We start from the raw sequence: 19452 nt of genomic DNA on the forward strand, positions 1-19452 counted from the left end.
AAAGCTCTTTGCAAAAAGATGGAGTTCAGCTATAGCATGGGGGATGGCTTGCAAGCTGAAACAACCGTGTTTGCTGAGCTTCCCTTCTTTTTCAGTGCAGCTGCCCAAAAGGACAGGGCATGGCCAGACTGTTTTCAGGGATGTTTTCCAGATGTGTGAAAAAAGTCTTTAAAGGGGAAGGAGTATATATCCTTTTTTAGTTTTCCAGATTCTAGTATTTTTCTGGCCATGCTGTCAACTATATCAAATCTAGCTGAAAAAAAAAATAGGCAAAAAAGGGAGCGTATTGAAAGAAATATCTCTTACTACTGAGAAGTGGTAGTGAGGCAAGAATGAGCAGATGTGGACAGAGATGCAGAGAATCTTTCAGCTGATATCAATGTAAAGTGAAGTTCTAGATGAAACTAAAGTGAAGCAGAGATGTTGGTATGTCCTTTGGCTGAGATTTTGCATGGTTGTAACACTTCTGTGCATTTTGTTAACCACTTCTGTTTAGGCAGTCTCTACAGTTGTGCTATCTGCAGTGTTCTTTGGAAGCTCCCTGAATTTATATCCCAGAAGTCTTTCTTCAGCTATGAATATAGTTGAAGATGAAATAAGTTTTTAAAGTCTTGCAGGACTTTGTACAAAGGTGTTGCTGATAATTCTTCCACCTCCCTCCAAAAAATAGCAGCAGCATAACATCTGAGAACTACATTTTGTGTGTGATTATCTTATTTCTTACTCTTAGGCCCTAAATTGAGGTGAATTTCACCCACTGATATATAAAAAAAGGATATTTGTGACTTTTCTGTTAATCTTTCCCCTACTTGTCTTTTTTTCTGTTTGCTGCTTTTCAGAGGCTGATGCAATTCAGTTCACCACCGTTTCAGTACATATTCAGCAACACAACAAAGAGAGTAGTAGTAGAAATAGTAGAAATAGTAGAAGGTGTGAGGAATCAGCTATAAATCCTGCTGTGGACTCGTTTCTTCTACTAGTTTCTTCTACTAGATTTCCAGTTTACATATATATTCATCTGCATCTGTGGCACCATTTTGCATCTACTTAAGCCAGTTGTCACCTGGGCCGTCCCAGTACCTACAACCTCTCACCATTCATATCTGGGTTTAATGCTTCCTGATTTGTACAAAAACTCACCCTGCAAAATCAAATTTGTTTGGAGGTAGCGCAGGGCTTCAATTGGTGAAATGAGGTGGTAGGGTGCTAAAAGGAGGGTGTGACTGGCAACCCAAATTTGTATTAATCTGAGTAGCTGTGGAGAGTTACTACAAGGTTTGGTCTGCCCATTCCAAAGCTACTTTCTTCTTCTCCTGGTCTCAGTGCTGAGCCTGTGTAAGGCCAGGGGCAGCTACTCTGTCCCTGTAGTCCAGGAACTCAGCAGTGTCTGGTGGGTTTCCTTGCCTTTGCAAGTTCATGATTTTTTCTTTCACTTTCTCGGAATCTTGCCATTTCTCTCTGCCTTCTTTTCAAAGGCACTGGTTGTTGTCTCCTCCTGCTGCATTTATCCTCTTTTAAAGTGAAGCGAGATGCTGAGCAGAGGAAACATTTCACTGCTCCAAGAAGTCCTGTCCCCTTCCACATTTTTTCTTGTAATGGAAGCAGTCAAGGTATTTTAATGTAATACATTAGTGTTTTGGCATAATTGCTGCTACACTTCAGTCACTTCGGACTTGCTAGTTAGAAAGTATGCGTTTCTTCCAGATTTGGGAAAACAGGGACACCATAATACCTGCAGAGCACAGGAGTGCTTCAGCCTTTGAGCGTACTTAATGCCAAAAGGAGGTGGAGAGTGAGTTTTAGAAACCTTAGACACTAAGCAAGGGTTCCACTGAAGTGAATAGTAGTATTACTTGACAGAGGTTGAAGAACCTGGAGAGTGGTTTTATGTGTTGTAGAAAGACTTCCAGCTGGTAAATTATAACTATATAAAAGGTTCTGAAATTAAAACTGACAGAATTACTGATAAAAATTTCTGGATCTCTATTTCAGTGTTTTATTCAGAAGTATTGAGTTAATTAGCTACATATATGTATGGAATAACTACAGACTCTTTGAACTGCCCTGGGACTCACCATGGACATGGTATTTGACGCTTCTGGGAGTGGACTTTGCATACTACTGCTTTCATCGCATGAGCCATGGTAAGACTTAACAAGATTTTTATGTCTGAACATACAAAATTAGTTATCTATTAATAAAACAAGGTATTAATTTTTGTTTCTGTACCTAATCTACTTAATCTATACTTAATCTACTCTAAGCATATAAAGCTGCTCTTCTTTCCAAGGGTTAGGAAAGACAAATTTTAAGCATGGAAAACAGTCAGTGCACCATAGAGTAAAACATGATTTTGTGAAAGGAAGGAGTATAATTTTGAAGCAGTTCAACAGAGACTGTGAAATATAAAAAAAAAAGTAAGGAAAAAAATAGTAAGTACATAAAATTTTGGGTTCAATATCCCTATATACCTGTATGAAAATACAGCAAAGTACAGATAACTATTTCAAAAGAATCTGGTGGATGTAAAAACTAGAGAGCAGTAAAAAGCAAGGTGGCCAAAATAATGGAGCCTGTGTAAATCATGTCAGCCATTTCTGTACATACATGTCTGTCTCATTATGTATTTCTGTTCTCTAGTGAAAACAAATATTAGCTCAAGCCTTTTATACCCTATCTGAAAATGCAATAACACTTTCTATCAATCTTAGCTCTGAGCCTGACCTAAAGTCTGTAGCAATGAAATAAAAATCTTTTTGCTCTCTAAGAGGCTTTGGACTGGGCTTTTCAAAGCTGAGTGCCCACAGCTCACAGAAGCTGTGGGATGTAGTAATGATACTTTATGTAATGTGCTTTCAGAAAGGGAGAATGCTTTGCTTCCAGTAGGTCAGTGCAATATATGGAAGTAGGTAAGAAAGGAGCCTGAACTGGTGCAAGGAGTGGGAGAGAGGAAAGGTCCCTCCCAGGTGGGGATGGCAGGCGGGTGTGAGAACAATGCAGGGTGGGTGTAAAGGGATAACAATGGTGGGGGGACAGGGCGGGAGGTGAGGAAGCAGGGGGAGCTGGAACAATGTGTCGAGGGGGACATCACGGCCGGGAGCCGGGAGCCCTGCGTGGGTGTGCAGAGACTGGGAATACGCTTCACAAACAATGACATTAACAGTGCTGGCAGAGCTACAGCCTCAGGCTGAGAACTGCACCAGAGCAGGAGGCTATTCCTGTGTTTTAAAATAAAAATAATTGCCTTCAAGTGTTAGAAAATCACTAGCTTGGCTGTGCTTTCTCTGGAGTCATTGGTAAAATTCTCACTGGCAGAGAAGGGAACAGGGCCATCTCTGCATTCTCTAAAGCAATGGGTATATTTCTGTTCCTGCAGCAACTTTGCATTTACTCTTTTCTGTTTTTGTTTATGATGGAATACTTTGGAGCTAATCTCAATTGGTGTTTTAAAAATAAAATACAAACCAATTCTATATGTAATGGAGTTGAAGAAACTGTAGGAAAATGCTGCTCTTCTCTTAAGAAGGTCAGTGATGAGCTATTCAATAAATATTAATTTACTCTTCTTCAGGTTACAGAAATATTGCTTGCTGTTAGATCTGTGCTACTTAACAGGGAACTGATGAAACATTGTAGAAAATCACTCTAACTGGAGATTTTAGTTTAACCAACACTCTTCTCTGGTCAAACAATGACAAAATCCCTAGCAAGGCAACACAGCTGCAAAAGTCAGCTGCATTGGAAGTTGCTGAGGAAATTCAAGGAGATAGTTTTAAAACGTCGTGAAAAATGTCTTTGCAAATTCAGAAGAAAGGGCACTGGAAAAGTTGCTTGTACAAGCAGACAAAACACACCTCTGCACTAGAAAGTGACAGGGCCTGGTGATTCAGGCTTGGATCCTACAGCAAAATTAAAAATTAATAGCACATGTATATCCCAGGAAGTTCAAGCTGTGTGGGCTAGCCCTAATTGTTTCAAACTGAAAAACTAAAATTCATATACATTTTTCAGTTGTTTCTTAGAACTTGGTATAATTCTGATACTAAGAATTATCATCATGATGTAGCTTTTCTCGGCTGCAAGCAATAATTTGGTAACTCAATCCCCTGGCATTTTTACTACCTTATTTCATGTTGTTCATGAATAACTAGATTTTTCATTCTGCTATTTCAGAAATTGTCTTGAATCACTACAGATTTTAAAGTTTCTTCTGTAGGAGAAGCCCTACTTTGCAATATAAAATTTTTACCCAGCATCTGAGGAGATATTTTTTCCTCTTCACTATATGCATGTAATAGCTATTATCCTAAACTGAAGTTATACAGCAACAAAAGGAAGTATTTTTAGGTGTGATCTCATTTTGCAAAGGATAGAGTTATTCTAAGTATGTACTTGTATTTTCCATTGTTTGCAATAGCCACTGAAAGGTTAGAAAATAAAATGTTTCACCACTTACTCCAGCATTCTTCTGGGTCTGACCCAAAGGCCATGGCAATCAACGGGTCTACTTAGACACTGCTCTTTTTCGTGGCATTTTAATGAATTTATAAATCAATGTAACTTTTCCCTTTGTTTCAGTAAAAACACCCGTTACGACTGTACTACTAAAAAAAGTATGCTGTAAAATCACAGGTTCTATTTTAAATTTTTTTTTTTAGGGAAGGATATGTGTGGGTTTGGAGGATTTTTACCAGGTATTTTAATCTAGCATATATGGATTACTCCTCAAGTTTCCTCTCCAGGTGCAGAGACCTTGTAGAGTTGGTCCTGCTAGTAAGGGAATTTGGTGGTCCCAGAGCAGCACTGAGCCCCAGCACACCTTCCCCACACCCTGGCCTCCCGGATACTCTTGTTGCAGACAAATAATAATGGCAGTAAGGAATTTGGAGGCTCTGTAAACTGATTTCTTCAGCAGCCACACCTTTTAATCACAGGGTAAATCTAGATAAATCCAGATCCATGCAAAAACACCGGGTGCGGGTGCAGAGCCCAAGTCCCTGCTGTGAGTGTCTGGTGAGCTCTGGTGTGGGGGGCTCTGCCAGACCCAGGGCCACCCCTGGCCTGAGCAGGACCCCGGCAACAGCTGTGTGCTCAACCCTGTGCTCCAGTGGGGAACAGTGGGGAGTTGTAAGGCTCTGGTGCTCTGTAAGGCAGTAGTTTTTAATTTACACTTCCTGGGAGATCACATCCTGCAGAACAGAGTGTGTTTCTGTCAGCTGGGGGAATCTCCTCTCCTCTGTCAGGCTCTGGAAGAAGCTGTCTCTTCTTAACAGCAGCTTCCAACACCTCTTCTTTTGTTCTCCTTTAACTGCTGGGGAATTTCCATTGCTTCAGCGTCCCTCCCCTCTGACAACCTGGGAGAAGCGAGTTTCCTTCAGCAGGGCCAACCTCTGCAGCAGCTGCATTGTTCTGCCTGGGCCCTGGTGGCCGGTGTCAGCCGCTCGCCCCATTGTCCGCTGGTGGCTTCCAGCCGCCCTGCGGGATACGTGACACGGTCCCTGTCAGCGAAAGGCCGAGCCAATATGAGCTGATGGTTTGAGTTACATCTGAGGTCATAAAATAGACCTTAACTGATGAGTATATCCTCAGCAGATTCCCCAGCTGCTGCATAAAATTTTGAGTTAATGGTGTGTCTCTTAATAATTCTGAATTTATTTGTAGTGGATGAGAAGTGAGCCTTCTACACCAGGTGTATTGTAGAGCAATAGATTCCAATCTTCTAGGATTCTCCCACCCCACAAGACTGACCATTTGGCTAACGCCAGCTTCTGAAAGATCAGAGGACAAAGAAAGGAACCCTAACCTAGAAAACTCATGTCAGCATTGTCCTTCAAAAGACCGTGCCTCGGACTGTGGCAAAATGTCTCAGCTGAGGATGTTGAGAAATTTTTCTTTATAAGACTTGAAATAATTGGAAGTTTTGTGAACTTTTCAACTCTTGTTTTATAGAACTTCTTTGAAAAGGGTGTTTCTCTCAGCCATGACATTGCTTCTGCCTCTTCTCCCAGTGAGCATCTTTTGTTACAGTTCCTTCAGCAGCAGAACTGAGTTCAGAAGTTTCTGGCTGCTCTTTCCTACACCCACAGCCCACTCAGTCCTGAAAAAAATATCATGCATGGAGACTGTGTGCATAAGATCACTGAAAAAAAAAACATGTTAAAAAAAACAAGGTTCTGTTGCATTTCTTTCTTAACAATTCAACTCAGTAGTCATAAGGGTCAACTTAGCCATGCAGCAGGACATAAGCCAGATGTGCTAGCTGAGGATCTATGGCATTAAGTGGAGACTTGAGAGAGAGCAGACAATTTTCTGAGTCAGTAGTGCACAGGCAGGTAACTCTTTGTTTTATAAAGAGCCAGAGTGGATAAATAGGCACAGGTAGTGCCTCAAGATTGATGCCATTAAAATTACTGGAATGTGCAACAGTAAAGCCCAGTCCTATTCTTTCTGATAATTATATATGTATTGTTTAGTAATAATAATCCTAATGTGTTACTGGATACCAGGGCAATACTGTGTTGTTGCATGAGGAGGTGTGTTTAACAGAGGAAAACACAACTCAAAGACTCAAAGTCTCTTCACCATCTATATTTGCTGATAATTTTTGGAGGGTGTATTGAAACCATATGATTGTACTGTCTTTATCTATCTGACCCAGTCCTGCCTTTGAAGTCTGCATTTTATAATTTACTTGTCTGAACTCAGTATATTAGCACGGACTTGCTATGTAGATTTTATATTAACAATTGATTATTATAGTGAGGTAATTTTTAAAGGGTTTTGGATTTATGGGAAATTTATTATAATAATATGATGTCTGACTTCTGTTAAAAGGTTTGCTTTTCAGGAAAATCTGTATTCCCCTAGAAATACAGCAAATTGCAATGCTCTTTTACATGCCAGGGTGGGGGGAGAGGGTTGGGTGGTGGTGGTATTTTTTAGGCTTATTTTTTCGTGTGGGAAAATGTCATTGTTTACCTGACCAGAAATTCAGTACCACATTGATCATTCAAAATGAAACAAATTTAATTTCATCATTAAAAGATAGACAATGTTGGGAACTGTCAAGTGACTGGATGAGGTTCTGCTCTTTTTCTTGTCACAGCTTTTGTTGATTGCAGAGGGAATTGATACACAATCATTAGGAGAAAAATATTCTCTTGTGAATTGTACAAAAAACTTTTTTTTTGCTGTTCTGTCAGTTGTTTTTTTTATTTTTTAAACAGGCTTGCAGGATATTAAAATGCTGTCCTTACTAGCCTCACAAAAATAGGAAAAGCAATAGCTGGTTGTCATATTTTCTATTCCATCTTCTGATTGATTCTAGTCTAATACCTGCAGGCAAGACAGCATTCATTGAAAATAAATACATAGTTCAGGTGATTATGGCTCATTCATTGCCATTCAAGTTGACTGTAAATAAACTACATCATTTGTTATTTCTGTATGCTTGTTTTTGTAACTTATCTTTTACCATTCTCTTACGTTTTTGCAAGAAGAGGTGCTATTTTACTACGTGTCTTTTAATTTTTTTAAGTGGACACTGAATTTGTAGAAGACCAAAGTCAATCTTAGCAAATCAAGATGTTGACATTCCTTTTCATATTAAAACGTACATCTTGTTGAGAAAGTTCACCTGAAAACTACATCAGCAGCAATGAGGCTTCCTGATATGGAATGTCTTTTATATCCCATAAAATTATAGGAGCTTGCTTGTATTGTTTCAGGTTATTATTGTTCATAACAAGTTCCTGTTGTTTGAAAGGCTGATTTCTTGTATACTGGCAAGAATAATGTCCTGATACAAGGTGAGGTTGACTTATTTAGTCTGTTAATTTTATTGTGGCATATGCAGATAGCTAAAGCCTCTTCCTATTTTACTTTACACATGGTGAGGTAATAATTGACTTTCTGAAAATTCTCTGTAACCTGAAGTGCTCAGAAGATGGAAATAAGAGGGAGTCCACTAGAGAGTTTTTGCTTAATTTTACTTTCTGACTATCCTAAAGACATTCATGGGTGAATGGATTTTCTAAGTATTTTAAACGTCAGAGATAATTGAGGATAATGGTAGTAACAAATCTGCCTATAGGTTGGATGTCAGACAAAGTGATTGGCTGTGGATTTTTGGCTCTTTCTGTCTGCTGTAGGATGTGGTCTGGAGTGAGAATACAGTGTAGTGAAGGGGAGGACATGGCTTGTTGCTGTAGGTGAGGAGTTCAACTCCATGGTCTGGGTACTACACTACACTTGCCATGATTCTTGTAGATTTCTGTAAATATCTGGTGAGAGGTTGTTTTTTTCCCTCAGGATGCTGGGGGAGACAGGCTTGACTGTTATGAATTAGACCTTGGTATTTATACAAAAGCAATATTTTTTACTTTCTATTTTTCTGATTCCAGAGACAGTGTATCTTTTAAATATAATGAAATACATGGTAATGAAAGCATGAGCTGACAATATTATGACACCATTTTTATGCCAAAATTCAGGTGGTTATTCCATTTCCTCTCAGCACTATTCATCTTCTCTCAAGCTCCCACCATGAAAAGACCTGGCAAGCTCCCCAGTACAAAATGAAAAATAAAGTATTCCTCCATTTTCCTTGTTTGTTATTATATGGTTGGGAAAGTGGCCAGCACAAGGTTAATAATATTTTTAAATATTACATATTTTTCTGCTTTGAGGATTTACATAATACATTTGCATTCTAGAGACTATATAGATATGCATTACTTAGAGGTATGGGTGTCCAGAGTGTAGAATTTCATCTTTTTTCCTACCTGCAGTGCCTGGGTTTTTCCTGAGTTCACAGATTAGGGAAAAAGCTCTAGATCTGCTTGCACAAAAGCAAGTTTGCAACATGCTTTTTTCAGTAAAACAATAGAAACTGTGGTGAAGTGGGAGAAGAAAGTTTGTTATAAATTAGCATGGGTTGGCCATTCAAAAAATTAGCTGTCTTCACACATTTGTATCCCTGGCTATTGCTGCCCTCTAGGCTGTGTTCAAATTTTAAACACAGAAAAAAAGAATCCCTTTTATTTGAGTGGAGATTGGAGTATGAAAGCATCCAATTCACTGTGCAGGGAAACAGTTCATTTGACATACTTTTTCAAGTGTGTTGCTGAAAACCAATGAAATGGTGCATAACACTTGTATTTTTTAAGGTGTTATAGAACATAAACTAAAATGTGAATTATCCAAGTTTTAAAGTTAATCTCTTTGTAGTTTGTTAGTGAGTGTGGAAGAGAAGAAGCTAGTTCTTCTGGTAACTTCTAGTACTTCTGCAATAGTTTCAATATCTTACTGAAGTTTTACCTGAAAAAAGCTTGAAGTAGTTCTCGTGCATACTGTTTGGCTTCCTAAATGTTATAGAACCATGTTCAATCAGGTGACTTCATAACTGGACGAGAGAGAAATGTATGTTTGGTAGTTCAACTACTCATTCAGGAAAAGAAGTCTTTCTTCTATGTCTATGTTCTCTACCTTTTTTTTTTTTTTGTCTTAAACTTTGAATATGAATCTTATGCTAGAAACTTGTATTTCCTATGTAAGTGAAAACCTACCTGTGAATATATATATCTGTTTCCCTTGACTTAATTTCAAGTCATTTTACTTACTTCAACTAAAGGTTAATATCTATTTCCTGAAGAAGTTGCAAAAAACCCATTTAATCTAGGTTCATTTTAAACCAAAACCAACTGTGATGATTTTAGAAATGCCATCTCAGTTTATGATAATGCAGCTCCGCACACTGTCTTTCTAGAGGACTGTGTCACCTCTGTGTTTTACCAATGTGCTGAAATCAGTAGATCGGCAGATCAGCAGTAAAAGGTACCAAATACAACTGTTTTTAATCTGTGGTGTGAAACTGTGATTGTAAGGAATTAGATTTTGAGTAAAAGCACACTCCATATAATTCATCAAACAACCAGCAGTGGTAACTATTTTTTGTCACAGTTTTAAAGTAGAAGCAGAGGCCTAGAGGAAAGAAAGGCATTGTTAAAACAACCCATTGAGGTACTTGTGCTTTCTCTGTTACAAAAAGAAGTGTTTTTCTTCTCTTGTGCTAGTAAAAATTGCCTGGTCATTATTGCCCCATTAGTCTGTATAGTTTTAGCACTATATCTGCATAGTATTGCACTATTAGTCTGTGTAGTATTAGCATGGTGAAAGAAATGAACAGAACGCTATCTCTGCACTTCAACTCTGAAGCAGCACTTTAGCTAATATGCACCGTGAAGATTCAAACAGCTCTTCTGAATTTTCTTTTCAAACTCTGCAGAATTTAGCTTTGGAGCCTCTTGACAGTCTACCTGCAGGGAAAAGTAAGGTGCTTCCTGAGGCTGGGACATGGGAGGTGGGGACAGACCTGGCTCTCCTCCTGGGGAGATGGGCCACTGTGCAAGGCTTGGAATCACACTTCTGTTCCCCAGAGAGACATGGCTAAAATATCGCATTTCTACAGTATTAGGACCAAGGACAATGAGAAATTTAGAGTGCCTTTTTAATGCAGAATGAAAGTCCATTCCATCCCCAAAAGGCAAGCTGTTCCTTTCAGGATATTACTCAGGTTTCCAGAAGTTCAATGTCTGTAATAATTTTCCTTGCTTGCTAAAAATTTAGTGAGGCCATTACCATTTAAAATACTTCATTTCACATTGCAAGATTGGCAATTAGCATTTAAAGTGTGTCTGGAGCAGACAAAACATTATTATGTCTGGGCAATGCTCTTTGCAAGCATGTTTCCTTCAATGCATCTTTATTGCCTTAATAAAGTATTTAAACTGCCAAAACTTTCTTTTTTTGAGTAGGAAGGGCAATCTTTTCTGGCTCACACTCTATCTAAATTGATAGCATGCTGGTGGAAGTTGTAACTTAATAAAAATTACCATCCAGATTTTTTTCCCTTTTTCTCTTTTTTAGTAGCTAAAATTATCAGTAAATCCTTTTCTGGTATATCTTTTTTTTTATAACCTACACTATTTCTCAATTAATTTTTCTCAAGGATCAGTAAATGTCAAACTTGATAAATTCATCAGTGCTAACTATTTTAAAAGTAAAATTAATTTTTTATTCTAAATGAAGAGATGCTAAATGGATTGTAAACATCCTGTTGCAAGAAGATACCTACAATGTTCACATGTATAAAGCTGTATGAAGGACAGGTATCCTAAATAGGAGTCACTCAGCTGTTTTATGGTCTTTATAGTTGGATTTTGTAAAGTACTTGCATTTAAGAATTAGATGATGGCTTCTGGACTACACTTTGTTTGCTGCATGGGAACAGCACATTTCTTTTTGCTACTGGGAAACAAAAATTGTGACTAATCAAATCATACTGGTTTGTATGTGTGAGTAAGTGCAAGATTTTGTGAGATCTCGGAGGAGAATTCTTGTTTCTATCTAGTTATTAATTTTCCAGAAACACTTAAGAACTTTCCTTCTGAAAAAACTGTGACCATTTTCAGCCTTTCTGATGAGGACATAACACACACTGCCTGTAAAATGGTGTGGCTCTTGCTTCAGACAGTGCAGTGCAACCTGGACATTTGATGTTGTAAAACACGGGAGAGATTTTCCTGTGCTACTTTTAAGTTCTATAAAATTAGAATAATTCCTCTCAATTTAATGAGCAAATATCGTAAACACCACTGTCATTCTAAGCATACCCTACCATTTTATTTTTGTAAGTTCAGGAGGGACAAAGCTATTGCTAAGTATGGAAAGGGAAGTGCAGACTCTCAGCCTGTACTAACACTATGGCATGTGACATGATTTTGCAAGGAGTCATTTCAGGCATCAATGATGTCATGCTCATGGCTTCCATTATCTGGAAACTGGCCTGTTAAATTGAGACAAAAAGGTAGGATTTTATTGATTTTACAGCCCAGTGGTGTAATGAAAATATATGCTTTATATGAGTGTCATATATTTTACATGCTTTTATGGTTTATTTTATTTTAAATTTTAGTCACTATTAACACATACAGATGTTGAGATCCTAAAATTTAGTAGTTATAAAAATTAAATCTTGTATTTTTTAAAATGAGGTAACCTATACTGTGTTACACAACTAAAAATAAGTTTTTCACCCCAAATTGTCTTTCAACTTAATGTACTTCTGACTGGAGAGTAAGATATTAAAAAAAATCCCCAAACAATATAACAAAGGAACTCTTCCTGTGTTGTTTGTTGGCTAGAAAGGGTGTGAAGCAGGAATGAGTGAACTTGTCAAAGCCAACACTCAAGTCTTTCCTACTATTTCCAGCTTTGCTCTTCTTCTGATGTCTTACCTGCTCATGCTAATATGACTTTTTTTATTATAAATGTTGTTTTGCTACTTAAACATGCAATTTTTTTGTGGTTGATTTAAAATTGAAAAATATATACAAAAATATTATGGAGAAATGCAGGATATTAAGTATGTAAGCTTGTTATATCATTAGCAGATTCCTTTGGACCATATGGCTAAAATGAATCTGAGTTATGAACACTTTGCAGCATTCCTGTGGGATAAATGACAATGTGTAAAGTTCATACTAAATGATAGAATTTTAAGAAGCTGTAATAGTAATTTTTGCTCTTTTGTCTTTAAATATGGGTATAATTATTACATTTGCCCCTCGTGTAAAAGCACTTCAACTTCACCAAGCAGAGTTAAGTTGGAAAGCATGAAGCTGGTTCAGAGAAATTTTTGGGAAGAAGTGCATGCACCCTCAGCTAAGCAGAAAACTTAAAAAAAACTCTTTACATAGTTTGAATTTTTCATTTCTTGTCTGCAAATTTTTGCGCAGCAGTTTCAGATTGGATCTCAGGACAGATATATGGAAACTTTAAATACAACAGTGTCTTTAAATTACTGAACAGTAAGAATAAACAAACTTTGATTCAGAAATTATTCACATTTTCCTTTGCTCAATATCTGTCTTTGGTGATAATAATTTAGTCCCTTATGGTGCTTGTTTTTCATAATTAAACTGCATATATTTTGCAATGGAGATGAGTTTCATTGTTCCCTTCTGTAAAACAGGGGAAAGGTAGCACAAGCAGATGATAAGACTTTCCTAGCACAGTGGCAGAGCAAAGGACAAACTCAGGGACTAGTTCTTAAGGCTGTTATCTTCAGTCCAAAGGCAGTGCTTCCTTTACAGTAATTGTGCAAGTTAAGTATTTTTTTAGTAAATAATACATTTCCTGGTTTTTGTCTATCTGAAGTTTAATTGGCATATATATACACACACACACATATATATAAGCCTGTTTAAAGGTGTAGGATGTTTTGCATGCATTGCAAATATGACTGTATTCTTACTTCAATTGCATATGTATGCACCCTGTGACTACAGAAGTACATAGTCACAGAATAAAAACCACAGTCAGAGGAATCCGGACTGCTTATTTTTTTACTCACTGATATCCCAGGGAAAAAGGTAAAAAGCAGTTTATAAAACCTGGACAAAAGAAGGATGTAACTTTTTTTTGTACTCCCTTGGGCTGAATCTCAGCTGAAACAACTGACAGTTTTTGGACTTACTGAAGGAAATGATGAGCGAAGATAAATATCCAGATGTTTGCTGGCCAGATGTGTAAGGTTACATTTTGGAAAGCATTAATTCTCTACCTGTGTCTCCTGAGAAGGAAGTTGTAAATAATAAACGTACTATATTTTTATTTCTACAGTTTGGAGGGAAAAACAGGGTTTCAAAGTAAAATTTTGTTTAGTCTTCAGTGTAGTGTCTTAGGAACAGTGTAGGTTGAACATGTAGATTTGCACAACATGTAATTGGGATTTTTTTAATAGCCATTATGTCTGCATGGCTAACTTAGCACCCTTTGTGCGTTGTTTTTAGTTCAGGAGAGATGCAGCTTATGGGATTGTCTTAATTTTTCAGCAGGATAGAGGTGTGTCAAGTCGGTGGAAGTTTCCTACTTTCTATTCTCACGATTCAGACATTATTTATGACAATAAAAAATTGAAAGCTTGACTTTTTCCCCTCTTTCCCCTGCCTTTACTAAGTCTCTCCCTTCCCACCTAGCATACAGATCTTTTCAAATAAATAGTTGGAAGTGGCTGCCTGCTCATACAGCAGCACAGCCCATTTCAGCCTGTGCTTGCTTGCAAACTTGGGAAGAGGAAAGAAATGTCTTGTTAAAGTCAAGTAAATAACTTAGCTGCTAGGCAGTAGGAAAAATATTGGATTTGATTTTGTATTATTCCCATATGGGTGAGATATATTTAAAATTGAAAAGGAAACCACCTCCCTTAAAACTTAAAGTGACAGATTTTCAAAAATTGGCCGCCAATTTTCACCTATAATTGTACTTAATGTGGAAGGGATTTTCCTCTGCTGATGAGGGATAAGAGGGTCTTGCCACCCTACTAGCATAAGGCGGAGGAGGCCCCTTCCAGAATGTCAAATTCGCTCTCCAGATATTTCTCCACTTCCTTGGGCTAAAGATCTCCTGAGGACTGGAAACTGCTACAGTGCATAGGAGGTGATTAACTCATTTATATGAGCTCCCCACTCCTTAGGAGCTTCAAAACAAGCACGTCAAGAGTGAAAACTTTAAAAAACAAAACAAAAAACAAGAATAAAAACCCAAACCAAGACAAAACAAACCAACAAGCCAAACAAAAAAGCCTCAAAAACTCCCACCAAAGCAAACAAGCAAACAAACAAAAACCCCAAAAATTCCCCCCCAACTTTTAACAGGGTTATTCTTTTCCTGGGCAGGCAGTGTTGCCACATGTTGCAGCTTATTCTAGCACTGCAAATTCCCTTAACATTGCCCACAATTTTAAATGCAAGCACATGAAAAGGTTTATATTTCTGTGCTTATGTAGACTTTTTTTTTTGTTCCCATTCTGCCACTATATAAACATTAGAAAATATAATAGCCATATAATTACAGTAGCCCAGTCTTTTCCTCATAACATAAAGAGCTTTCACAAATACTTGTTTTGAAGACACAGGATTTACACCTGTGTGAATACCAAATTTCTTTAGTGACTTAATAATTTCTTCTCAGTCATGTATGAGAAAAAATGGGCTCTGGAGCATGACCTGACGATTGGCAATTGCAAGAATGTCAAATAACTTGTCTCAAATTCTGTGTAATGCTCAAAACATTGCTGGAAAGTGTTACATGCTCAGGATGAGGAAAGATACTAAGAAGTGCAGAGAGATTGTGGAAGTACCACCAGATGCAATTCTTGTTGAATCTTTGCATACAAAGAGAGGAGTTCTTCAGAAGAGATAACAGGAAAGAGTGATAGAGAGTGACCATGAAGAAAAAGTGACAATAGAAGTGGCTTAATTCTGTTCCTGGGAGTTCAACCCTGGTCCTAGGATACTGCTGCTCCCCATGAAGAGAGACCAAGTTGCTAATCTCTGGGAAAAAACAAAACCAAAGATTGAGTGTGGGTGGCACTTGTGTGCTACCCCAGCCCATCACTGCAACTATGGCACCACAACTCCCGGGGGAGGCAGGGGCTCTGGACTCTTCCACCACTTTCAGCTGTGGTTTCCTCTAGAAGGTGGGGGAATAGGAGAACAGACGGACAATCTGTCATTCAGATTTGCTACTCAAACTAGTAGTTTTTCAAGTGTGTCATCATGGTTTATCTTCATGAGTGGCCAAGTCTTGCAATATCATCCCCTCTCAGAAACATTTTTTTGTGGTGTTGGCTTTGAAATAATTCTGAGAATATTTTTCCTTGGGTTTGATTTTTTGTGCCTATAGGATAGACTTTCGTTGGGGGTATTTTTGGAATGAAATAATTTTTGTAGTAGTTGTAAGTTGGTTTTTTTTTATAACTTAAAACAGTGTAAGTTGTAACAACACTGGAAGCATTAAGAAATTTTGGATTTCACAACAATTAGAAGGAGAAGCCTGGGACAGGCAAAGTGGGCTACTTTCAGATACAGTACTTAGGAAAGTACTGTATGTGCATGTGGAATATGAAAGCATTGCTGGATGGAACAGAAGGATGTGACAGAAAACAGTGGGCGTTGAGGCAGTACAGAGGAGTATACGCAGAGTAAAGATGAGTTTAGGAGAAGTGAAGAAATTTATAATGAACTGATTTATGGCTACTGTATGGCAAGGTTCAGGGATAAAGCCCTGTGTTATAGAAGCTGTTAGAAGGCTTGCTTTTAATTACAAAATTGGAGTTTGCACCAAAGATGAGTGAAAGTCCTGTTTTTATATTAGACAATAAGAAATCCCGTAGTAGCTAAGATATACTTTTGCCGTAAAGTTGGGCAGCCCTGTTTGGTCTGCTGAAAATACTCTAGTTGCTTCCCAAATAGTTACGCTTCTAAAATCTATGATTGCCAAGAAAATATAATGATTTTCCAGTGTTCAGAGCTAGCAATAGTAGTTTTTAGTGGATGAGTTGGGTAAAATTGCTCTCTACACTGTTACCTCTACGCTGTCATAAAGGAATGGCAACTAATAAAAGACCATGCTCTTATGTATATTATTATTGTGTACTTTTTACCTCTTTGGAGGGAGCTAAGGTTTTTTCATTTGCTTATGTTCAATAAAAGGCTGAATTAATATTTTTTAGTTGCGTACAGATTTATATCTATTAGTCAAGTAACACAAGCATCCCTTGAGATGTGTGCTACTGAGCATTAATGTAATTGCTGAAAAGTTTCACGCTTTTTTTTTGTTGGGAATAATATCCAGTATGTAGTGGGGTTTTGTGTGAGGTGATAGCACAATATTTTACGTATTAATCAAAATAATTCATAGAGCTTACTTCATCTTCCACTCTAGTAGGATATGGTTACTACACAAATAATTTTAGGACAGGAAGTAAGAATAATACTGTAATTAACTGAAATTGCAGGGGAACTTAGGTAGTCAGAATGTAATTATGCAATACAGAACTCAGTCAGGAAACAGGATCAACTTTCCTGTTCTTTTGAAAAATGCCAGATGATTGCTAATATTTATAAATTATTTTTACACATCAACTGAGTGATGATGCCTGTGACAGAGGAGCTGCCTTTAAAATTATGCTAAGCAGTTGGTTCCTTTCTGACTCAGTGATAAAGATGCTTCCTCCAGAAGCAGCTGTTAAATTTCCTTCTTGCAGCACAGATTTCCTTAACGATGTTACATCCAAACATCAGCCCAACCTCTATTACTTTGTCAGAATTAATTTGATTGCAGTATATCCAAAGTAAAGTCAAATTGAAAATGACTGAATAAAACTGTTTCATTTTAGAAAAAAACCCCAGAAGTGCATGTTGTGTCTATGATATGTCACACACTGACATAGGAAAGTTTAGTGTGGCAGGTACTGGTTTAATAGTGAAATGCACAGTTATCTCTAACTTTCAAAGGGTTACTAGACCCCTGCTGGCTTTGGTAGAAATTGTTTATATAACCTGTATCACTGCTGAGAGTGTTTGCCATGTGGTTCAGGAGTAGTGTAACAGAGGTAAGGTCAGGAATAAAATGTGCCAGAAGAAATAGAAAACAGGATTAGCTACTGAGTAATGACAACTAAAATACAAATGCAGGGAATGATACCTGGTTCAGGAAGAAATTCACTGTACGTGTGATTTGTTCCAAAGAGAGCTTTGGAATGCTAATTGAAACCAAAGTGTTACGGGCCCTAAGTTTGACTCAGGTAAATGCTGTATTGGCAGTGGCTTTGAATGCTAAATATTAGCACAGTCAAATGAGTGAGAGTGTAGTCCAGGGTGTAGCTATTCATTCCTGTACTTGAACCACAGCAACTTTAATTGTAGGCCTGATGTTATTCTCAAGACAATTCACCTCTGATTGTTTTGTTAACTTATTATTTATACAATTTTGTTTGCAATACGTCTAAGGATTTGAAATTTAAATCATAGACAACTATGTTAAACTTTGAGAGTTTACAGTTGTAAGCTATTTTGAGACTGCTATTTATTTTAAAGTAACAATTTTTTTCTTCTAAATTACTGTTCTATCTATAATTGAGATTAACTCCATGAATTCTTTATAATCCACAAGGGTGATGCACATTAAATGTTACTTTGTTAAAAAGGGCATGATATAATGCTGATTACAGTCTAGTATAAAATACTTATAATACTGCAATCTGATACTTGATATATTCATATATATTCATATAAACATAAAAAGAATATTATTTGCAATGCAAATTAAAATTTTTAATTCTTCACCTAATTTTACCATATTGAATAATTATTCTACAGGGTAAAATCCCAATAAGTCCTCTGCTGTCTTAATGATCTTGAGGGATTTGTTCTGCTTTTGGCATGTATATTTGGATGGAAATAAGATTTCAGCAAACAGTATTATTTACATTACAGGCCTAAGGACCAGTCTTTCTGATCAATCAGCATCCTGAGCGCAGGGTCTGAATTATGACAGTTCTGTGCCTTGCTTTAAGGAAAGGTTAAAGTGTAATTCTGCCTTTTTGGGTTCCCATACTGGTGAGCAGATCAGCAGTGAGATACAAAACGTTAATCCTTCATACTCACTAAAGTATTTCTGACATCATGAGCTTAATTTTTCAGAATTTCTTAGGGAAATAGTTGCCCAGACTGTAAAGAAAATGTTTTTACATGGAGCCTTACTTTGTTCTGACATTTATGCAAGGACACAATTCGCCATGAACCTTTTAGTCTTCCTCTTCCTTCAGAGCATAATGAAAGGAGCCTATTCATCCCAGTCTCTTGGCATTTTTGTGGAAAAATAATAGTTCAACTGCACAGGCCCACTCCTCGTCTGAAATACGAGTAAGCCCCAGTGCTGAAGCAATCTGTGCCCACTGCATATTTCTACCAGGTCATTGGACCATTGCCATTGTTAATAAGGTTGAACCCAAACCCACAAATGAAAGAAATAGATAAAAATACTTAAAAAGTACCTATTCTTATAGTATAAATATACAAAAGATCACATTAGAAAATGTATGTTGTATAACTGTTTATTGTTACATTTGGTTTTAAAACATTTACATAGACAGAAATGGCCCTCACTCATTTTGTAGTTGGGGAATTTTCCTTTGGGACCAATGGCAGGATGTTTTCTGTTAACCTCATTTATTTTATTTTAACTAGAAAAGGAAAAACTTTTTTAGCCAATTTTTTTTTTTTCCTCCTTGTAACTAGGTAATAAACTTGTATCTAAAAAAACACTTGCTAGAAAGTGCTGTTATCTGTTTAAAATTTACGGAAACGCTGCATTTTAATGGTACAATAACTAATGCTCAATTATAGAGGAATTCCTCCGGAAGAACAAGTCATGACTGCAAGTGCCAAATAAATCTAGTGGTGTGACATGGATAGTAAAATTTCATAACAATAGTAATGTGAAGGCTATGTTTTCAAAGCAGATTGTGTTGATAGTGCTACAGCTGACCTAGCCATGTTTGATTTTGTGTGTATGTGAGGCATAATATTACTAAATCATTGAGAA

At 37.3% G+C, this 19452-nt stretch overlaps 1 protein-coding gene across 2 annotated transcripts in view; it reads left to right on the forward strand.

Annotated features, from left to right (window-relative positions):
- AGMO (alkylglycerol monooxygenase) overlaps positions 1-19452 on the forward strand; it is a 185430-nt gene that overhangs the window by 18078 nt on the left and 147900 nt on the right. For both annotated transcript variants that reach the window (XM_005518842.3, XM_014248437.2), the window contains exon 3: positions 1993-2144. In XM_005518842.3, the coding sequence (XP_005518899.1) occupies positions 1993-2144 (152 nt within the window). The remainder of the gene's footprint in view (positions 1-1992; positions 2145-19452) is intronic.

Source organism: Pseudopodoces humilis, chromosome 1 (assembly GCF_049639895.1).
Source record: "Pseudopodoces humilis isolate 2021_Gansu_Grassland_sample_001 chromosome 1, ASM4963989v1, whole genome shotgun sequence".
Lineage (NCBI taxonomy): Eukaryota > Metazoa > Chordata > Aves > Passeriformes > Paridae > Pseudopodoces > Pseudopodoces humilis.